Source organism: Rutidosis leptorrhynchoides, chromosome 2, assembly GCF_046630445.1.
Source record: "Rutidosis leptorrhynchoides isolate AG116_Rl617_1_P2 chromosome 2, CSIRO_AGI_Rlap_v1, whole genome shotgun sequence".
Lineage (NCBI taxonomy): Eukaryota > Viridiplantae > Streptophyta > Magnoliopsida > Asterales > Asteraceae > Rutidosis > Rutidosis leptorrhynchoides.
The window spans coordinates 528458718-528478185 of NC_092334.1; the positions used below are offsets into that span (position 1 = coordinate 528458718).

The window sequence follows — 19468 nt, forward strand, 5'->3', positions numbered from 1 at the left end:
TTGAAGACTTTCTTCTTTTATGGACATGCTACACTTATGTCCAAAAACAAAAGGGTAATGAGGATAATTTCAGAGATAATTGGCTTTTAGTTGCAGCTATTCAACAAGGGAAAATGACAATTTTCAAAGGACAAAAATGACTATAAGAATCAGATGTCAGAGGTACACGGTCGAACCACGGTCGACTGTGCAGTGAGCCGTACAGCTTCCAGGAAGATTTCTCTTTCCTATAAAAGCCAAGCCTTGGAGCATTTGAAGACTCACCTCTTGCACTCATATTTTCTTATACTTTCTGATATCATTCTTATAATTCATTGTAATCTTTTAGAGTGATTCTAGCAAGAGTACTTGTAAGCTTGAGTTGTAAGTTTACTTGTAAACTATCTTCTTAAAGGGATCTAGAAGGTAGTTGTGTTTTCACTAGGATTGTGCATTAGGATCTTGTGGTAAGAGCTTTAGGTATTTGTGAAGTCTTCAAAGGGACGTAAGGGTTCACAAGTTGCGGCTTATCGAAGTACTAGTGTTGCATCTGGACACTCCATCGAGTTTGGAGTATCATAGTGAAGAAAAATCTCAATTCGTAGAATTGGGGAGTGAATTAAGGAAGATTAGTTAACATCTTCCCGAACCATTATATATCGTTGTGTTTGTTCTCTCTTCCTTTATCTCTTTGATTACATATACATATATTTTATACGTATTATTTGAGAACAAACATTTCAAGTCACACTATATCAAGTTCAAGTCCAAAAAAACGTAAAGAAATGTTTAAAAATCGACTAAGTAACTATTCACCCCCTCTAGTTACTTACAAACAGCATAACCTGAAACAACATGTATCTTGTGAATTTGATCAATTAATTTTCAGTTGACTTTTCAATCCGAACATTTGACTCAGAAATTGGAACTCGATATTGAGAGTTAGATTCTGAGATTTTTCAGATACATTCACGAATACATAATGACGATTTATGAATTTCTACATTTCGCCAAATCATTCCAGATCTTTTTGGAGCTCAAATCCGATACGTTTTCGGTTAAACGAAGAACACGGATCGAATCGCTACACTATTGTTGATGTTAATGAAATATGGTCAAGAACGAAGCATATGAATATGTTTAGGGACGTTTTTCTGAAATCAATTCGTGTTGAAAAGTATAATTAAGAATCATGATTTTTGAGTATGAAGAACATGTAAATAACTGTTGCAGATGAAAATCAGCTGCATATGTTGAAAATGTGGTCGACCAAAACTTAGTCGCCCTTGCTATTTTTTGGTCGACTACAATATAAATGTATGTGGTCGGCCACATTATGAAGTAGTCGACCAAATTTTGATCTATCGGATGGTGTATATTTTCAATTTTTTGAAAAAAATGTATACTGTTTCAACACTTTGAAAAAGTGTGTATTTTGGCTAATTTCCTGGTATTTGAGTGCATTTGGACTAATTTCCCATATTTCGAGTAAAATTACATTTGGGCCTTAATCTACTACTGGGCTCACGTCATTATATAATTTATGTCCAATGCTTGCAAATTACGAAAGGGTTGTCGGTTAAATCATCAAACTGTAAATCCCGTTCCATTCCGTTATCTTCTAATCTAACCAAAATCTATCTCCACCAGAACGCACACATACGCACACAACGAATTAACCCTAACCTACAGATTTATAAAGAAATTAATCGCGGAACAAAGATGACAGAAACAAAGTTTTTACAAGAACTTGTATTATATGCTGCCAGCGCAGCCCTAAGTTGTTTGGTTCTGTTTGCTGGTTTAAGACAACTTGATCCTAATCGAGAATCTTCCAAAAAAGCCCTTGAACATAAAAAAGAAATTTCTAAACGATTAGGTCGTCCGCTTATTAATACTAATCCTTATGAGGTATTGTTATTGTTATTATTATTATTATTTAATCTTTTATATATTTTACTTATTTGTTTTATGTTTGTAGGAAGTAGTATTTAGGATTTAGGGTTATGAGTAATAATTTGGTTATTGAGCAAAAATGATATTGATTTGAGATACTAAGTACTCCATCAGTAACACTTTAATAGTCCCGTTTAACTTTTCAATCTTTTGTGTTATGTATCATGTGATGAAAGTACGTGTTTAGCTTTTCAAGTATTTCTGTACTTAAATATTTTTGTTTGTGTTATATACTGAGTATTATTTAATGAAATTTATATAAATGAAAACACGTTTAAAGCCCAATAAAGATATTTATATATTTTAGTGAAATTTATATAAATCAAATTTATATAAATTTCATCACATAATAGATAAAACAATTAAAGATATTTTAAGTCAAAGTTGGTAAAGAAAGACTTCAAAAGTCAGAAGGGGACTATTAAATTGAGACGGAGGGAGTAGTATTTTTAATTATATGTATGTTCCGATGAATGTATGTATTAAAGTATTAGAGTTTTACAGTTTTACCTGTAATAAAAGGAAGAAATGTATTTCATGTTAAGTTTTAAGTTTTATTGACTTTGTACGCTTAAACGATTGTGGGCATCCCGAATCAAGTTTCGGTTTGAACTAGTGGAATTTGAGCCAGAGCGTTGCTGCGATATGATTGTAAGCAAATTAGCGATTTATATATATACATTCAACGACCTCGTAACATTATGCTTCCATGGGTTTGTAGTAAAAAAATTGTTGTATAAAAAGCTAAAAAATATTGTTTTTGTAAAATAATAAAATTTAATAGTACTATTCGTTACATGTTCATCACATGTTGAGGTTTAGTATATATGTGTAATGTAATGTGTAACAAGACATGAGCTAAAGCTTTTGTATGTTCACAAGCACCAATAACGGAGCTTACCAGCTGTTGTATATTCAAGTAAGCCCATGGGTATAAAATTAAGCTTAGCCAAACACTCTATATGCTCTGTTTTTTTTCTTCTTAAAATGCGTAGGAATGCATTTAACTTGTAGCTTGTTGGCTTTACCATATTCAAGTAAGCCCATAAGGTGTAAAAATAAGCTCAGTCAAACGTCCTATTAGTACTGTTTTTTTTATGATCCAAGTGCTTGTAGCATGATGTTATGACATGATGGGTACTTCAGACGGTCTCGCGTGGTCTAATGATATTGCATTTCTTGTAAAACTGTCTTTGTGTTGTACAAGAGAATCTTTGAAGAGAAGGGTGTCTGAAAAAAACACGTTTAATGTAATAATATTTAATTAATTGTTTGATAACTCTGTTTGGGGCATAACAGGATGTCATTGCGTGCAACGTGATAAACCCTGATCACATTGATGTGGAGTTCAATTCGATTGGAGGGTTGGACTCGATCAAGCAATCACTATATGAATTGGTAATATTACCTTTACGTAGGCCTGAGCTTTTTTCTTACGGGAAGCTTCTTGGTCCGCAAAAAGGTGTTTTGTTGTATGGCCCACCTGGTACAGGGAAGACTATGCTTGCAAAAGCTATTGCGAAAGAGTCGGGGGCTGTTTTCATTAATGTCAGAATATCAGATCTTATGAGCAAGTGGTTTGGAGACGCTCAAAAACTAGGTGAGTGTTTTAACTGTAATTGTCTTTTTAAATGTTCAGTTCTTTTCTGTAGGGTTTTAGGGGGTGTTTCAGATTGCTTTTACAACTGCGTATATACTTATTATTACAGTAGATAAGCAATATCAAACACACTTCCGAAAACTCTTTATCTACTTGTATAACAGGTTGGTAGCTACTTTTTTATAAAAAAATGTAGATCAGCACATTATAATTGATGGATCTAAACACTTCTCTGGTGTAGTATGAATTATATTTACATTGCTTAGAGTACATTTTTTATGGCTTTTCTATGTAAATGCTAAAGTAAAATCATGGCTGTGAAAATTATGATTAATTCCTGATTAATCCTTATTGGGAATCATGCTGATTAGAATTTCAAATTCCGTTTAGTTAATCGGTCAATGCCGGTCAATGTGTAAAATTCGGATTTCGTCGGGCAAGTTGGATTTAGTTTTTATTTTGAATTTAAATTTAAATTTAAATTAGAATTTATAGACAATTATGTTAAAGTTTATGTTTTTATGTTTATGGCTTTTTTCCTATCTTTACACATAATTTAGAAATTTAATATTTAATTGTATAAAAAATCCAATCCAGTTAATCCCCAATTTGGCCGATTCATACCTCAAAGTTCCTGCCGATTAACCCTGATTTGATTAGCGTTTTTTACGACCTTGAGTAAAACCCATATTACCTGTAAGTAATTGAATTAGAGATAAACTATCTACCGCTTGTGTAAGTGTAACTGAGTATTTAATGCTGTGATTGGAGATAGTTACTTATTAGTTATGTTCTAGAGAGTGTTAAATTTTTTTATATATTTTTTTTAAATTTCTGTACAAAGTATTCACTAATAATGATGATCGTTATTTGCAGTGGCTGCTGTTTTCAGTTTGGCACATAAGCTACAGCCTGCCATAATATTTATCGATGAGGTCGATAGTTTTCTTGGTCAGCGGAGAACTACAGACCATGAAGCATTAACTAATATGAAGACCGAGTTTATGTCTTTATGGGATGGTTTTACCACAGACCGTAAGTTGTCTACTGATAGCCTTCATATCTCTGTATTTTCTAACTGCTATTCTTTTAAGCTGTCTTAATGTTTGTCCGAGAGGTCTATAAAGACCCAGTCCTTTGCATGAAAAAAGGGATTGTTTATGATAGTTGGAAAAATCTTCAAAGTAAATATGGGTTTTAAGTAAAACTAAAATTAGAACATATTTTACTAGGATAATTTTTATCTTGTTAGGAAGTTTCTTTCTGTAACGCATATAAATACACCAACAATCATGGTTGTAAAAGACGCGAGACGGGGTCGAGACGATCGGGCCCTTGGAGCGTCGGGGGGTCGAGATGGATGTTGACTAACGTTGACTTTTAATATATATTTCAAACATAAATACGTAAAATTAAAGTCAAATATCTATGTTTATATTGGAATATTTGCCTTAAATTTGAAATAATATTTAATATTTATGTTTAAATATATATTAAATTAAATTAAAAGTCAACATTGGTCAAAATCCATCCCGACCTCGTCTTGACCATTTTTCTAAGATCTTTGACCGTTTTTTACCGGTGTTGACAGTTTTTACCGTTGTTTAATCGCTGACCTTTCTAGATCCGTGGCGACGGTACACAAGTAAATCCATTGCGACGGCCGTCTTGGTACCGCTAACAACACATTTTTTTTGTACATATGATAATATTTGACCCATACAAAAGTTAAAGGTTAAATAGTATGGAAACATTGAAATCTAGAAACTTACATGTATATTATACGGAAAAACAATTTTACATACTATACATGACTGGGCCTCTTCGGTTCAGATTTTTACTAGTCTCGGGCTCAGACCCGTTTGTGCATCTTCTATCTGTATCCCCTGTAGCCTTATATCTTTTCTGTTGAAAATTTGAGCTGTTGGTTTCATGTAGAGAATGCTCGAGTGATGGTTCTTGCAGCAACTAATCGTCCTTCAGAGCTTGATGAAGCAATTCTAAGACGCCTTCCACAGGCATTTGAGATCGGGGTACCTGATCGCAGAGAACGGGCTTCAATTTTGAAGGTGATTTTAAAGGGTGAGAGAGTAGAAGACAACATTGACTTTGACTCGATAGCTGCCATGTGTGAAGGTTATACTGGTTCAGATCTTTTGGAACTTTGCAAGCAGGCAGCCTATTTTCCAGTCAGAGATCTACTCGACGACGAGAAGAAGGGGACGGCGCCTTCAGATGTTAGTATCCTACCGTCTTTTATATCTATTTAACAATGATCTAATTAACAATTTTAATGGCTTGAAATCTTGAATGTCCCCCTAAGTTTGTTTTTGCACTCAACCTTCAACCTCATAATTTTTAATATCTAGATTATTATTTATTATTTTGTATTATATATCATGTTGAAATCATTATATGTCACTAATATTGTATTAATTGGACCTTTTTTCAAATGAGGTGTGTTTTCGGTCAACCAAATCTGAATCTTTTTGACTGGAAAATATCCTTGGTTTTCGCTTGAATATGTCTTTGGTAGTCACGTAGGTTCTGTTTAGTAATGTTTCTTCAAAAACATGGATTAATCTGGTATTATTTTATTCATATAAGACGGCCTAATGGTTGGGGCTTTGTATCTTTGCAAAACTTGTCACGTCTCAGGTTCGTATCTCCTGGGGCCTGCGATGGGTTGGAAACGGCTACGGATTAAGCTGGCTGAGCCGCGTACGTTAGAGTATGGGTCGGAATACTCGCTCTCCTGGGTAACCCAAATGGGAAAAACCTTGTAACTTTTATATATATCCCACCCGTTATTCTTAAGGTTAAAAAAACTTTGGGCAAAAAGTGTTTCAGGTCTATCCCAACTTCATCCATTATTACAACTAAAAGAAATTAAAATCTTTCTGAACCGTCAAACTGCCCATTTTGCCCCTCCACATTGTAGTGTACTTGATTCATGCTTTGGGAACAATTAATTTGCATTGGTTATTGAAGAACCCTTCAACTTCAATGGAGATCCGATATCGATATGGTTTCTTTGTCTTTATGCAGTTGCCAAGACCATTATCACAAGCAGATCTTGAAAAAGTAGTTGTTACGTCCAAAAAGACGAGGGTTGCAGCCAGCGAATACAGTGGTTTGAACTCACAATCCGAAATATGGTCGGTGCCAAGGGAAACCGATCAAGTTCAAGCTGCTATTAGCGAGCTTTCCAAGATTGTCGCCTCCCAGATTCTGAACATCAGATCAAACAGTCAAGATCAAGAAGATAATTAATATATGTCAGATTTTATTTTATCACTTTCACAATTTTGAATAGTCTGTATCATACATGATAATAATGTACAACGACACACATTTGATTTTCTGTAGTCAGGATGATATGCAACTTCTAGAGCTACGCCTCCTTTGGCCCAAATTCTGTATCTATATATAATAACAGAATCCTTTATAACCACCGAGGCATCAGCCTGAGTGGTACCAGCTCCTTTGGGGCGGGCCCGTGTTCACCGCTCATTGAAGTGGCGCAGGTTCGATTCCAGGGGGGGAAGTTTTACCAGATTTAATTCCTGCAAGGGGATTCGATCCCGGGTTTCTTCCTTGCGTGTGTGCGTGACTAACCATCTAACCGCCGTCAAAAAAAAAAAAAATAACAGAATCCTTTATGGGTTTATACGATACTGTAACTTATTTGATTTCCACCTTGGTGTTGGGTTGTCCATTCATATCAGGGGATAAGGCTGTGAGTGATTAAATCTGATTGGTTTCACTTTGTGGTCTGCTTGTAATCTTGTCGTGATGTCTGATAAACGGCTGCTTTGAGATATGTGTTCAGCAGCTTCTTTCTTTCGTTGAAGGTTAAATTATGTTTTGCAGCTTCTTGTCTTTTTGAAGGCTACATTGTGCCCGATCTATACGTACTTTACCACTTTCATATGAATGAAAGTGGAAATCTGAAGGTATAAAAATAGAAGTGGAATGAAAGTATCTCTAAATTTTTTTAAAGAAAGTTGTGTTCTCCAAGTTTTTTTTGCAAAAAGTGAATCGACATGGACGCGTAAACTCTGTTTCCTGTAAGGATAGCATCAAGTTAAAGGTTGAAATGTAAAATTTATAAATATAAACATTACACAACTAAATCAAAATTTAGAAATGTGATATTTATAAATGTAAACATTACACAACTAAATCATAATTTAAATATTTAGTTAATTTTTATAAATTATCCATGAAATATTAGTTATACAAAGATCTTTATATGATCGTAAACGAGTCCAATCGAGCTTGAATCCGAGTTCTAATTGAGCTCAAATTCAAGCTTATATTTTAGCTCGTAAACAAACAAAGTTAAATGAATAACGAGTTCGAACACGAACAAACAAAAATATTCGAGTTCGAACTTGAACAAGCTATATTTTTTCTATCGAGTTTGAGTAGATTTCGAACAAAGTAATTTTTGAACGAGTCGAGCTTAATTTCTTACTGCTTGACTCAAGTTCGGTTCAATCCTACCCTAGACAATGCCCTAAAATAGAAGTTTATACTCTTCATGTTTAAGTATATTATACTTAGTAGTTACGGAGTAATGATGGAGTTTCTTTCTTAGGCAAAGATATGTACATATAAATTTGATAGATCCACTAATATTATGAAACATATATAATATAATATATTTATACATTATGTATTATTAATTGAACATAAGGAGTAGATTTCTCAAAAGTAATTGTGGAAGTATCATTAGTCTTTTATAATTAATAATTTGTAGTTCTTGATAATCTAATTAACCTCTAAATGGTGTAAGTCAATAATTTTTTATTGAATCTAACCTCTAAATGGTGTAAGTCAACATCATTTTTTTATTGATCGAAATGATGACTTGGCACTGTAGAAACCAATTGGTCTCGCATTTTTTTTTTTCTTTCAAATGTCAAATTCTAATAGGCCAATTGCATTTTTGTTTTTTAATTGCATTTTGACATTATTTTATTTGAGCCATGCTAGGCATGTGACATTTTTTATAAAATTGTTTTGTTCTTAAAATTTTAGAATACATTGTTATATTTTATTTATTTTGTTCTCTTAGATATATTTTCTTTCGATATTTTTAACGATAATCCTATAAGATGTTAACGTACACAAATGTGTATATAACGATTATTATTTTTTATTCAACAATTATTAATTTTTTCAGACATTTAAAACAATAAGTTATGTGAATTTGATTATAAATTAAAGAAGATTAAATATAATGAGAATTCGGTAAGTTTTAGTGGGGTTCAAAACTACATTGTCATTATATAAAATTGAATTGAATAGTTATTATTTAAAATTAAATATTAAAATTATATTGTTATTACTTGAATTTGCATTGCATACACTACAATAAAATACAGAAACAATTTGAAATCACCTCGGTTTCAACTCAACTCGCAAAAAAAAGTTGGGCCCTCTATATTTAACTGGTCAAATGGGCCTATTTTTATGACCACGTGCCACCGAGTGATATCGTCACTACAGCCATCTGTCACCTTATTTTATTAGTTTATTATTTATTTTATTTATTTATTTAACTTTTTATTTTAACTCTGCCATAATCAAATCGCCAGATCACCTCCTCTCTACGCAGATCGGGCCATTGTTTTCTCCGATCAACGTTCCGGTAAGTTCATATATATTTCATATCATTTCAATTTACATTAATTGTTACTAAAATCTAGTTAAATTAGGTTTTCGAACGGAAATTGAAGGAAATTCTGCTTTAACTTTGTAGTATTAGTATGTTAGGGTTTTTATCTATCGCACCGGCATCTAATGTGTTAACACACGTTCAATCAATAGCTTATGCTTAACATATACATATATTTATTTTGCTTTTGTTTATCATAAGTAATTTGTTGAAATGATATACTTTGATTTTAGGTTTTAACTTTTGAGACCGAGTTCAATAGAAGAATTTTAAGAGCCGAAATCGATAGTTCTCGGAATGGTAAGATATTACTGAGATGCTGAAACTGTTATTGTTGCAATGAAATCTGAATTGATCTGTTTGTCTTTTGTTGATCAGAATTACATATTAGGGGCTTTTAAGCCGGCTTGTAATATTTCAATCACTCTTAATGATGCTAAAACTCGAAAGCAGGTATGTCTTCTTTTCTTGTTTTTGATTCTAGATTGATGATTAGTATACCATTTTTTATGCTTATATATGTATCGCTTAATCTATCTGCTTAGTATGTTTCTAATTTAATAAATGTTTTTCTATGTTGATTTTAAAGCTTGTTTCACGGAAGCCCTAATTTCGTGTATATAAGCATGCTAGTTTTGTTATCTTCTGATATCTGTAAAAATATGAAGTGTTTAGGCTACATCTTTTATTTATATTGCATACTCTTTCGTGTTGAAGTATCGTGCTGCTGGAGCGTTTTACTGGGTGAACAATGTGTAAGCTTTAACTGTAGCGTTACACATGGTTGTACTTCTGTAATGGTGTTCTGTATTACTCTTCTTAGGTTCCATTGAAGAAGGAAAATGGTCAGATGGCACTGGTTCCCCTTTTCCAAAGTCAAGAAACGATCGCTGGAAAGGTATTGTCTGTGATGTTTTTGTTGTTAACGTTGAGAACCATGGTACAAGCCATGTTACATACAAATTTTTTCTTAATACACAGGCCATTGATTATAACATGCCGTGTCTATAATTTCAGATTTCTTTAGAACCGGTGCAAGGGAAGAAGGTTGAGCATAATGGTATTAAAATAGAACTCCTTGGTCAGATTGGTATGTATTCTTCTTCAAATATTATTAAATTTTCATTAGGGCGGCCTGGAAAAATATAACCTTAATCACTGCAAATGTTATACGTCTGTAGGATTATATTGAGAAGTTTCTAATTTGTTTCATGTCTTATACGTAAGTTTTTGGTATGATTAAACGGGTAGGACACAGGGTTGCAACTTGGAATCTACACAATATGTTTATGATTTAGTGAGTCACTGACATTTCCTAACACTAGTGATAATCTATTTTGTATAAAAGCATTTGATTTTTTTGCTAGAAAGATAAATATTTAAAGTAATAAAATAATAAATAATAAATTTGAAACTATAATTTCTCGATCTGTCTCTGAAAAATGTGAGAAGCATTAACTGAAGGAGAATGTTATTGGTACGTTTCAGAAAATCAAATCACTTGTAAATCCTTAAATTATTCTTCAGTTATTTAGGTGCTGATAGGGACGAGAGAGTTGAAAAGAACAAAATGCTTTCAAAATTGTAAACGGAAGAATTAAACTCAAAGCAAAAATATCCTTATGTTGTTAGTCCAGTGGTAATGACCCATACCTCTTTGTTAGAGGTTGGGAGTTCGATTCCCTGGGGTGGCAACATTGCACACAAGGATATTCACTTGATCTTGAAATCCACCCAAGGTCGCCTTTCGCACATCGTGTTGTGGGGGCAGCGGGGAGAAGGGGTTTTACCGGCCATGCCCTTGGTTTGGTCCGGGTTTCCTCCAGGGCATCAGTTGGGGGCGGGTTATGCAACTGCGGGAGATGATCGCGTGGGTGGTTTAGTCCCCTGGGTGCTCCCAAACTGCTGTTAAAAAAAAAAAAAAAAAAAAAAAAAAATCAAAGCAAAAATAATTATTCTTGAGAATATCTTCACTAATGGAGTTACATGAATATTTATAGTAAACAAAAACTTTTTTTAAAAAACTCCATCCACGTGAATTTAAATAACAAAACAGAATTTGAAATAAGGAAACTTGAACAGAAATTCAAATAATAAACTAAACAGAATTTTAAATAATGAACACGATAGAATTGTAGATCATGTAGGACTTGTTGATCCCCTGATCTCACTCTATGCTAACAAGTCTTGAACCCGGTTCCACATCTAGTGTACCCAAAATGGGAACGTTATAACTAGGGGCCAAATGCTTTTAGGCTCTCACCGACATCGATACTTATACCTTATTTTATTTACTTTTGCATGGACTATTTTAGATCAAGCTTTATGATATATGAATCGTTATTTTTTCATTTTGTACGATTCTACATATACTTGAAGATACCTAGTTGTCATCACAACTTGCATTATTGTTTTCATATTTCCCCGTTGTATTTACAGGTTATTCGATGGTCAGTATATGTGATATGTGAAATCGTACCTTAAAATAACTAGCTAAAAAACTTAACAATTATCACACACTTACACGCAACTATAACCCGATCATGCAGTAATTTATAAGTAATTGACCAGTTCGTTCCACAGAGAGCAGTTTAATCAAGATCTTAACACTAATAATTATCCTAGAATTCAGTTTAAAAGTTTTGGTTTGTATTTCAATTCACGCAATCAACGCGAAGTAAAACGAAATAAATTAACAATAAAGATAAAACAGTGTCCACTTGAATGATTCACTACTCGTATGGATTGTCCTTGCAATTATTATCGATTATTATGTTTTTGAATATAGTTGTATGACTTTTCACAAAGTACTAATCAATCAAAGCTGGTAAACTCACATAAACTCACTTCAATAAATTAAACTATATTTGATAGAAACTAATGAGACTTGATTTGGACTAAATTCACATAAAGTCCTAATTATCACAATCACTTGTAACAATTTCACTATCATGCAATTCACTAGTCTTTCAATTACCAATTAAATCAATGACACAATCACTTGAAATCTCCTCTTTAATTGTCTAGATCACCTAAGTGTTGAAGCATAGATTGCATCTCAAATCTAACTCACATTAAATGATTAACAACCTATGTAATTGAATTAAGAACTAAGAACATGCATAAGAATGAATCTTTAACCAAACACAATCAATTTCAATCATCAAAACATTAAATCCATAAGATAGAACAATCCAATACTTGTAGTTTCACATTCAAGCAAACACTAAACTAATTTAGCCTAGCATATTAAAATAACAAAGAACAATCAAACAATGAAAAACAATAGTATTCATGATTACAAGATAAACTGATAATAAAAACGAGCACCAATTGTAATGATTAACTGAATAGAAGTAAATAATGAGCAAGTCTTCAATGGTAGGGTTTTGATCTTCAAAGAACCCTTTAATTCGTAGCTGGAAAACTGCACTCCTCGAGTATTTATAGTAGAACAAAAAGTCACCAGTTCGAGCCCGCATCGCGACCGCGATAGCCTTATTGCGATCGGGATCCACAAACAGCATCGCGACCGCGATAGCCTTATCGCGACCGTGATCAACCAATTTCGAATTCTGTCAATCCCTGCCAACCTATTACGACCGGGACACCACCTATCACGGTCGTGATACCCTCCAGACTCGGCAAAACTTCATTTTCTTGCATCCAAACGTACTTTAAGCTCAAATATCACAAATACTTAGCAAGAAATCACCAAAACACTAACCCGAAGACCTCTGGAGCTATATTTATCATTTTAGCTCAATAAATAACAAAAGTCTTCACATTTCTTCGAATAAACAACAATAAAGAACCGATATCGCGATAATAAATATGTATAATTTGAGCGATATCAATATGTATCTACGTATAGGTGTTTGCACCTATGTTTATATGTATACGTGTATAGGCCTCGGTATCTATGTGTATGTTTTTAGGTTATATATAGGTACTCATGTATATGTTTGTAGCTGTATATGTTTCTATGTATCTAGGTGCATGTATATACGTATGTATGTATCTGTACCTAGGTATATATACCTATGTATCTATATGTCTATATGTTTAGGTATAGGTTTTTATACATGCTTATGTGTGGGTGTGTGCGCGTGTGTGTATTTTACTTGTTTGTATGTCTACTTGATATTACATATCACTGCGCATTATATTATTCATGCTATATGTCATACCGTTGTGCATCACTACTATATGTGTCTTCTTTTATGGATACTTTGTATGGTTGTATCTGCCTAGGCGCACATAACTCTCACAGGTACGTATGCCAGCACTATTTCGTTTTGATGAGCATTTCTGGCTGGAGGTCCTTTGGGAAGCAATCTCTTGGCTCTCGAGTAGAGGGAGGGACGATCTTATCTAGTCGCGGGTTCTATACCCGCGGGTGGAGTAGTGACTTCCTTCTAATCTAGGGTACAAGGAATGATTGTCTACATTCCACCTCCCCCATACTCTACATTCATGGGATTGGGTATTGTTGTTGTTGTTGTATATGGCATGCTTATGACAGTTGATGACTTGTAGGCTTTAGGGCTATATTCACAACTTCAGGCCCATCTCTGTTTAGTTGATGACTTGTAGGCTCTATGGGCTATCTTCACAACTTCAGGCCCATCTCTGTTTATATCGATTTCCTGTGATTGTCATAAGTTTTTAAAGCAGTTCTTCGGGCAGTTTCCCATGTTGGTTCCCCCAAATATATTGACCTACTATTTCCTTTTGCAGAAATTTATTTCGATAGAGGCAACTTTTATGACTTCACCTCTCTTGGTAAGTTTGTCTGACGTAATTACTCATGATTTTTTGATGCCTTGACGCATTGTTAAATAAACATTAGTACTACTAAGTTATTTTATTATTATTTTACTTTTTTCATCTGTCTCAACTTTTGTCTCTAATATAAATATACTATTCTTTTTGTCCGCTACTTACTCTCCTACCTTTCGCCATGTAGTTCGTGAATTGGATGTTCCTGGTGACATATATGAAAAGAAAACATTTCCTTTTGAATTCTCTACTGTTGAAATGCCGTACGAGACATACAATGGTGTAAATGTGCGGCTGAGGTAACTTTCTTAATCCAAGTTCAAATGACAATAGAAGTATTAAACCATGAACTCAATTTCATGTACATCACAGTCTCTGGGATGTTGGTGGTAGGCGTTTACAGTTTTGCCCATTTTTGATAACACATACTAATATATTTATATTTGTTTATGGTATTTGTTTTATTGTTGTGCGTTATATCTGTATATATACATATATACATATTGTTAGGCTTGTGTAACATCCTTGAATATGTATCATTTTTTATTTATTTCCGTACTTATATCTATGAGCGTATTATTCTATGTTTATTAAGCAAAGGGAGATATGACTTTTTCTATCCGTAGGTGGAAAAACGGTTTCCCTTTTACTTTAGGGTGGAGGAATTATTGTCTACATCTCATCTCACCTCCCACATACCTCATATTCGTGGGATTGGGTATTGTTGTTGTTGTGGTCACACCAGTATAAATATAAATTGAACTATTCATCGAGTCCTAACTTGAACTATTAACTTCTGATTATCCATCTTCCTTCACATTGTCGCTGGCTTTAGCATGGTTCATGGTTTTTCTCTTTTCTGAAGTGATTATTCTTGTTCTGGTTATCTAGTAGTAACAAGTAAAATAGGTCATCTTGATCAAGTTGGCTGATCAAGTTGGCTAGCTGGTTACTGTCCGGGCGCTAGATACTTTAAGGCAACAGATTTAGAACTTGTTTGAAAAATGGATTCATTTAACGCGTGCTTTTGTCCCATTGCACCACATTCTTGATTAAACATGTCATGATGAAATACGGAGTAATATTACCTATCTTGAAACTTGTAAAAATTTCTTTGCTCTTCTGTCTCAGGTATGTTCTGAAGGTAACAATCAGTCGGGGCTATGCTGGTAGCATAACACACTACCAAGATTTTGTGGTGAGAATGCCTATCCATATCCACCTTCGTACACTCGCTTTGAGGGTTATAGCTTGAAAATGAAATGCCTCAATTTTATGTTTTTCTTTGTAATTCTGTATCAAAATACTTATATATTCAGCTATTTGTCGAAAAGATAAGTGCATTTGGCCAACACAAACTTCTTCCCCTGTATTCAGAAATGGTAAAACTCGTTATCGACCTTTCTAGCTACAATACTAAGAAACAAATACAAATTTGGTATTTGTAAAAATTGGAACTAGAGGAGGATAATTATAGAGCAACACGAGGCCATTTCTTTCTCTTGCTCACCGCAGTAGTCTTTCACAAAGCATTATTGCATTCTAATAATGCGAAATTAACCTTCATATTTTGTTTTAACCAACTTAATTTCACTTCTCGTTTTCTTAATAAAACACCATGAGCATGACATACCACATTACGTCACTGTTACATTGCCAACACTATTGTATTCACCCATTCTGGGCTGTTATTTTTTTCTTTGTAGGTTCGGAACTTTAGCCCGCCTCCATCAATTAACAACAGCATTAAGGTCTGTGATCTGTCATGATATTTCCATTTGTGTAAATCTGTATTTCGAGAGATTTGATTCTATTTGTGACCATATCTACAGGTGGCAATATCTGTCCACATATAATGAGTGGATCAGTTGGGTTGTGTTTAGTTTTAAACTGGTCAAATGGGTCAAATTAAGAAAATTTAGCTCAAAAGGGGAATGAGTTAAATGAGTCCAAAGTTAAATCAGTATTAGAAAATTAGATTATTTCTGTAACAGTATTTCACCAGATATATTCATTCTAATAAAGTTTAAAAATCATATTTCATAAAAAAAAACATTGTTGCAACCGTATTTAACCTGTTTTTACTATCATATTCTTGCCACCTCCGTTCACGTCGTATTGAGTATAATTGTGCAATAAATATATTTTAATTTAGCCCATCATGCTTTCTGATTTCTCTCATTCCCACGCATGTAACCTTGGAAGATGGAAGTTGGAATAGAAGACTGTCTTCATATCGAGTTTGAGTATAACAAAAGCAAGTAAGTCTTACAGACTATCATACTTGAAGATTTTCCGGTTAATGACAAATATGTCCGTTAAGTCATAGATCGGTTTTGTTTGCATCTCGTTATGGTTCTACCCCATTACGTCAAATGAAGTTATGATTCGGGTTGTCTTTTATCCGGAGCAAGTCAAATGTGTTAAATAAAAAAATTTACTGCAAAAGAAAAGATGGTAGATGGGGTTGAAAGTCACCCAAATTGTATTTTTACTATTATAATACCTTAATTCGTGGACAAAAACTAAAAGAGTTATTTTTTTTTTAATTTAGTTTACTAATCATATTAGATATTAGATGCAACATTTATCTATAAAAAGGAAAAGTGGATGCATACGGACATTGATTTATGCTCACTTAACTAGATTAAGGTACCAATTAAAATCATATATATCTTGCCTTGATAATGATTGGGCTAACCGATATGTTAAATCTTTAGGTATCATTTGAAAGATGTCATCATCGGGAAGATTTATTTTCTTCTTGTTAGAATAAAGCTAAAAAATATGGATCTTGAGATCAGGCGACGAGAATCTACCGGTTCTGGTGCCAACACTCATGTAGAGACAGAAACCCTAGCAAAATTTGAATTAATGGATGGTGCTCCTGTTAGAGGTATGGCTTATCTATGGATGTCACAATATGGGCGGGTTGGGCTGTTGTTAATGAGTTAAAAATGTTTAGATCAAATCAGGTCAGTTTGGTCCAGTCCCAAAATATTTCTGCCTTCTCTTTTTGGTTTATTGTGAATTGTGAATAATCAATAATCAATGTGCTAATTATCATTAAAAAGTTATTTAGTTGCAGGTTGCAATCTATTTTTTTTTTTTTTTTTTTTTTTTTACTTTTGCAAGGACATGGATGAAAATCCATCCGCCTTCAGAAAAATTAGGACAGGGTTATCCATTTTGAATGGGGAGTGATACTAACACACCACAAATTGATCCATACACACTATTTATTGTATTGTGACTATTTTTTCCATATTTAATTTCAACATTCTCTCACCCATTTAAATGGTCACAATACAATAAATAGGGGCAAAATAGCCACAATACAATAAATAGTATGTATTAATCAATTTGTGGTGTGTTAGTTAACACTCCCCAGAATGAATACACTTTGGGTGAATTTCTACCTATTTGACCATTGACCTGTTTCAACTCGTTTTCATGTTTAAACTCAACTCATTTGATCCTTGGCAGGCAAAATGTAACCAATATCAACCCATCTACATATGAATGGTTTGAAATGCCACCTGTACCAAATTCTCATTAAAGTTTGTTTTAGATATTTTTTAAACGCTGAAAGAATAGTATGAGTTAGTGTAAACAACATATTCTATTTTATTTGCAGGTGAATCTATACCAATCAGGCTTTTCCTAAGCCCTTATGAACTGACACCAACGCATCGTAATATCAACAACAAATTTAGCGTGAAGTATTATCTAAATCTTGTACTTGTAGATGAAGAAGATCGTAGGTACTTTAAGCAGCAGGAAATCACCATATACCGTACCGCCGAAACTACTACTTGATTCACCGGATCAAGAATTTTTATCGGATGAAAGCGTCAACCGGCAGAGAGTTGTTCTGCTGCGCACTTAGGTTATGGACATCTTTCAAGTTGTATAGACAAAGTAAAGTTATGTGAATTGGAATTTGCAATTTCAGGTGAAGCTAGCGTCTGAACATTTATTTGAGGTATGTTCATGTTTGAAGTGCTTTTGTTATGGTGTGAAACCGCAAATAAATATTAGAAATGGATGCTTTTTATTCTGGGAACTATGTAGTTAAATCTGGGTTTTAGATTTTGTTTATTGTTAATATTACTTGCGTACACTCGTAAATTCATGGAATTTTTTTTTTGGAGAATATATATATATATATATATATATATATATATATATATATATATATATATATATATATATATATATATATATATATATATATATATATTGAGTCGACAGCAAACGTTGATTTATTGGCGACTTGACTGACTCTTAGAGCTTAAATTAAATTACCGGTGTTGTTGTATATATAGGCAGGATCAATTGGGAAGTAACCAATCGGGGGGAAGTGGAGGGAAGCAGATTTTTGTTTTCGATTTTTTTTGGAATTTTTTTTTCAGGCATCAAGAACACATGAAAATATGAACATTTAAAAAAGAAATTTCGTGATGAATGTTATTATTTAGGCGGGAAAACGATCGACAAAAATAACATTCAAGATAATATTGATCGTGAATAATGTTAACGGTTTTTTTTTTTTTTTTTTTTTTTTTTTTTTTTTTTTTCATGTTTTGTGAAGTAAAATTTAGCCCGATTTAGAGTTTAGGGTTTGGTGTTTTGGTGTTTTGGGTTTAGTTTTCAAACTCAAAACCCTAAACTCTAAACCGTTTGTGTTAAAAACTTGATCTAAATTCTAAATCTAAACCCTAAACCCTAAATTTCTAAACCCTAATATCTAAACCTATAAACCCTAATATCTAAACCCTAAAATCTAAAACCTCAACATACGCTCGAAAAACACGATAATTGTTATATATTACTTGTTCGAGCATTTTTCCGTCAAAATAAAAACATTTATCACAAAGTGTCTTTATTAAATATTCATATTTTCATCCAATCTATAATGTTCGTGAACAAAGTTTTTTCAAAAAACGAAAAATAAAATAAAATTTGCTTCTCCCCGCTTCCTCCCGATTGGTTACTTCCCCCTTGATCCTACCACTATATATAATAACATTAAACCCTAAACCCTAAACTCTAAATCGGGTTAAATTTTACTTCACAAAACATGAAGAAAAAAAACGTTCACATTTTTCACGAACAATATTATCTTGAATGTTATTTTTGTCGATCGTTTTCCCACCTAAATAATAACATTCATCACGGAATGTCTCTTCTAAATGTTCATATTTTCGTGTGATCTTGATGCCGGGAAAAAAATTCCAAAAAAGACGAAATTTTTTTTTTGCTTCCCCCGCTTCTCCCCGATTGGTTACTTCCCCATTGATCCTGTCCACACACACACATATATATATATATATATATATATATATATATATATATATATATATATATATATATATATATATATATATATATATATATATATATATATATATATATATAGTGGTAGGATCAAGAGGGAAGTAACCATTCGGGGAGAAGCGGGG

The 19468-nt window shown here is 33.2% G+C and overlaps 2 protein-coding genes across 2 annotated transcripts; both read left to right on the plus strand.

Annotated features, from left to right (window-relative positions):
* Nucleotides 1-961: 961 nt before the first annotated feature.
* LOC139889595 (uncharacterized) lies at nucleotides 962-6973 on the plus strand. Its single transcript, XM_071872538.1, has 6 exons — nucleotides 962-1073; nucleotides 1550-1890; nucleotides 3235-3535; nucleotides 4412-4570; nucleotides 5474-5772; nucleotides 6584-6973. Exons 1-6 carry the CDS (start codon nucleotides 962-964, stop codon nucleotides 6806-6808), a joined length of 1437 nt encoding a protein of 478 aa, XP_071728639.1. The 3' UTR covers nucleotides 6809-6973.
* Nucleotides 6974-9454: 2481 nt separating this feature from the next.
* On the plus strand, nucleotides 9455-18138 carry LOC139892940 (vacuolar protein sorting-associated protein 26A). Its single transcript, XM_071876069.1, has 11 exons — nucleotides 9455-9521; nucleotides 9600-9674; nucleotides 10045-10119; nucleotides 10239-10311; nucleotides 13962-14006; nucleotides 14191-14302; nucleotides 15135-15201; nucleotides 15710-15754; nucleotides 16209-16264; nucleotides 16724-16899; nucleotides 17641-18138. Exons 1-11 carry the CDS (start codon nucleotides 9519-9521, stop codon nucleotides 17820-17822), a joined length of 909 nt encoding a protein of 302 aa, XP_071732170.1. The 5' UTR covers nucleotides 9455-9518; the 3' UTR covers nucleotides 17823-18138.
* Nucleotides 18139-19468: the final 1330 nt, after the last annotated feature.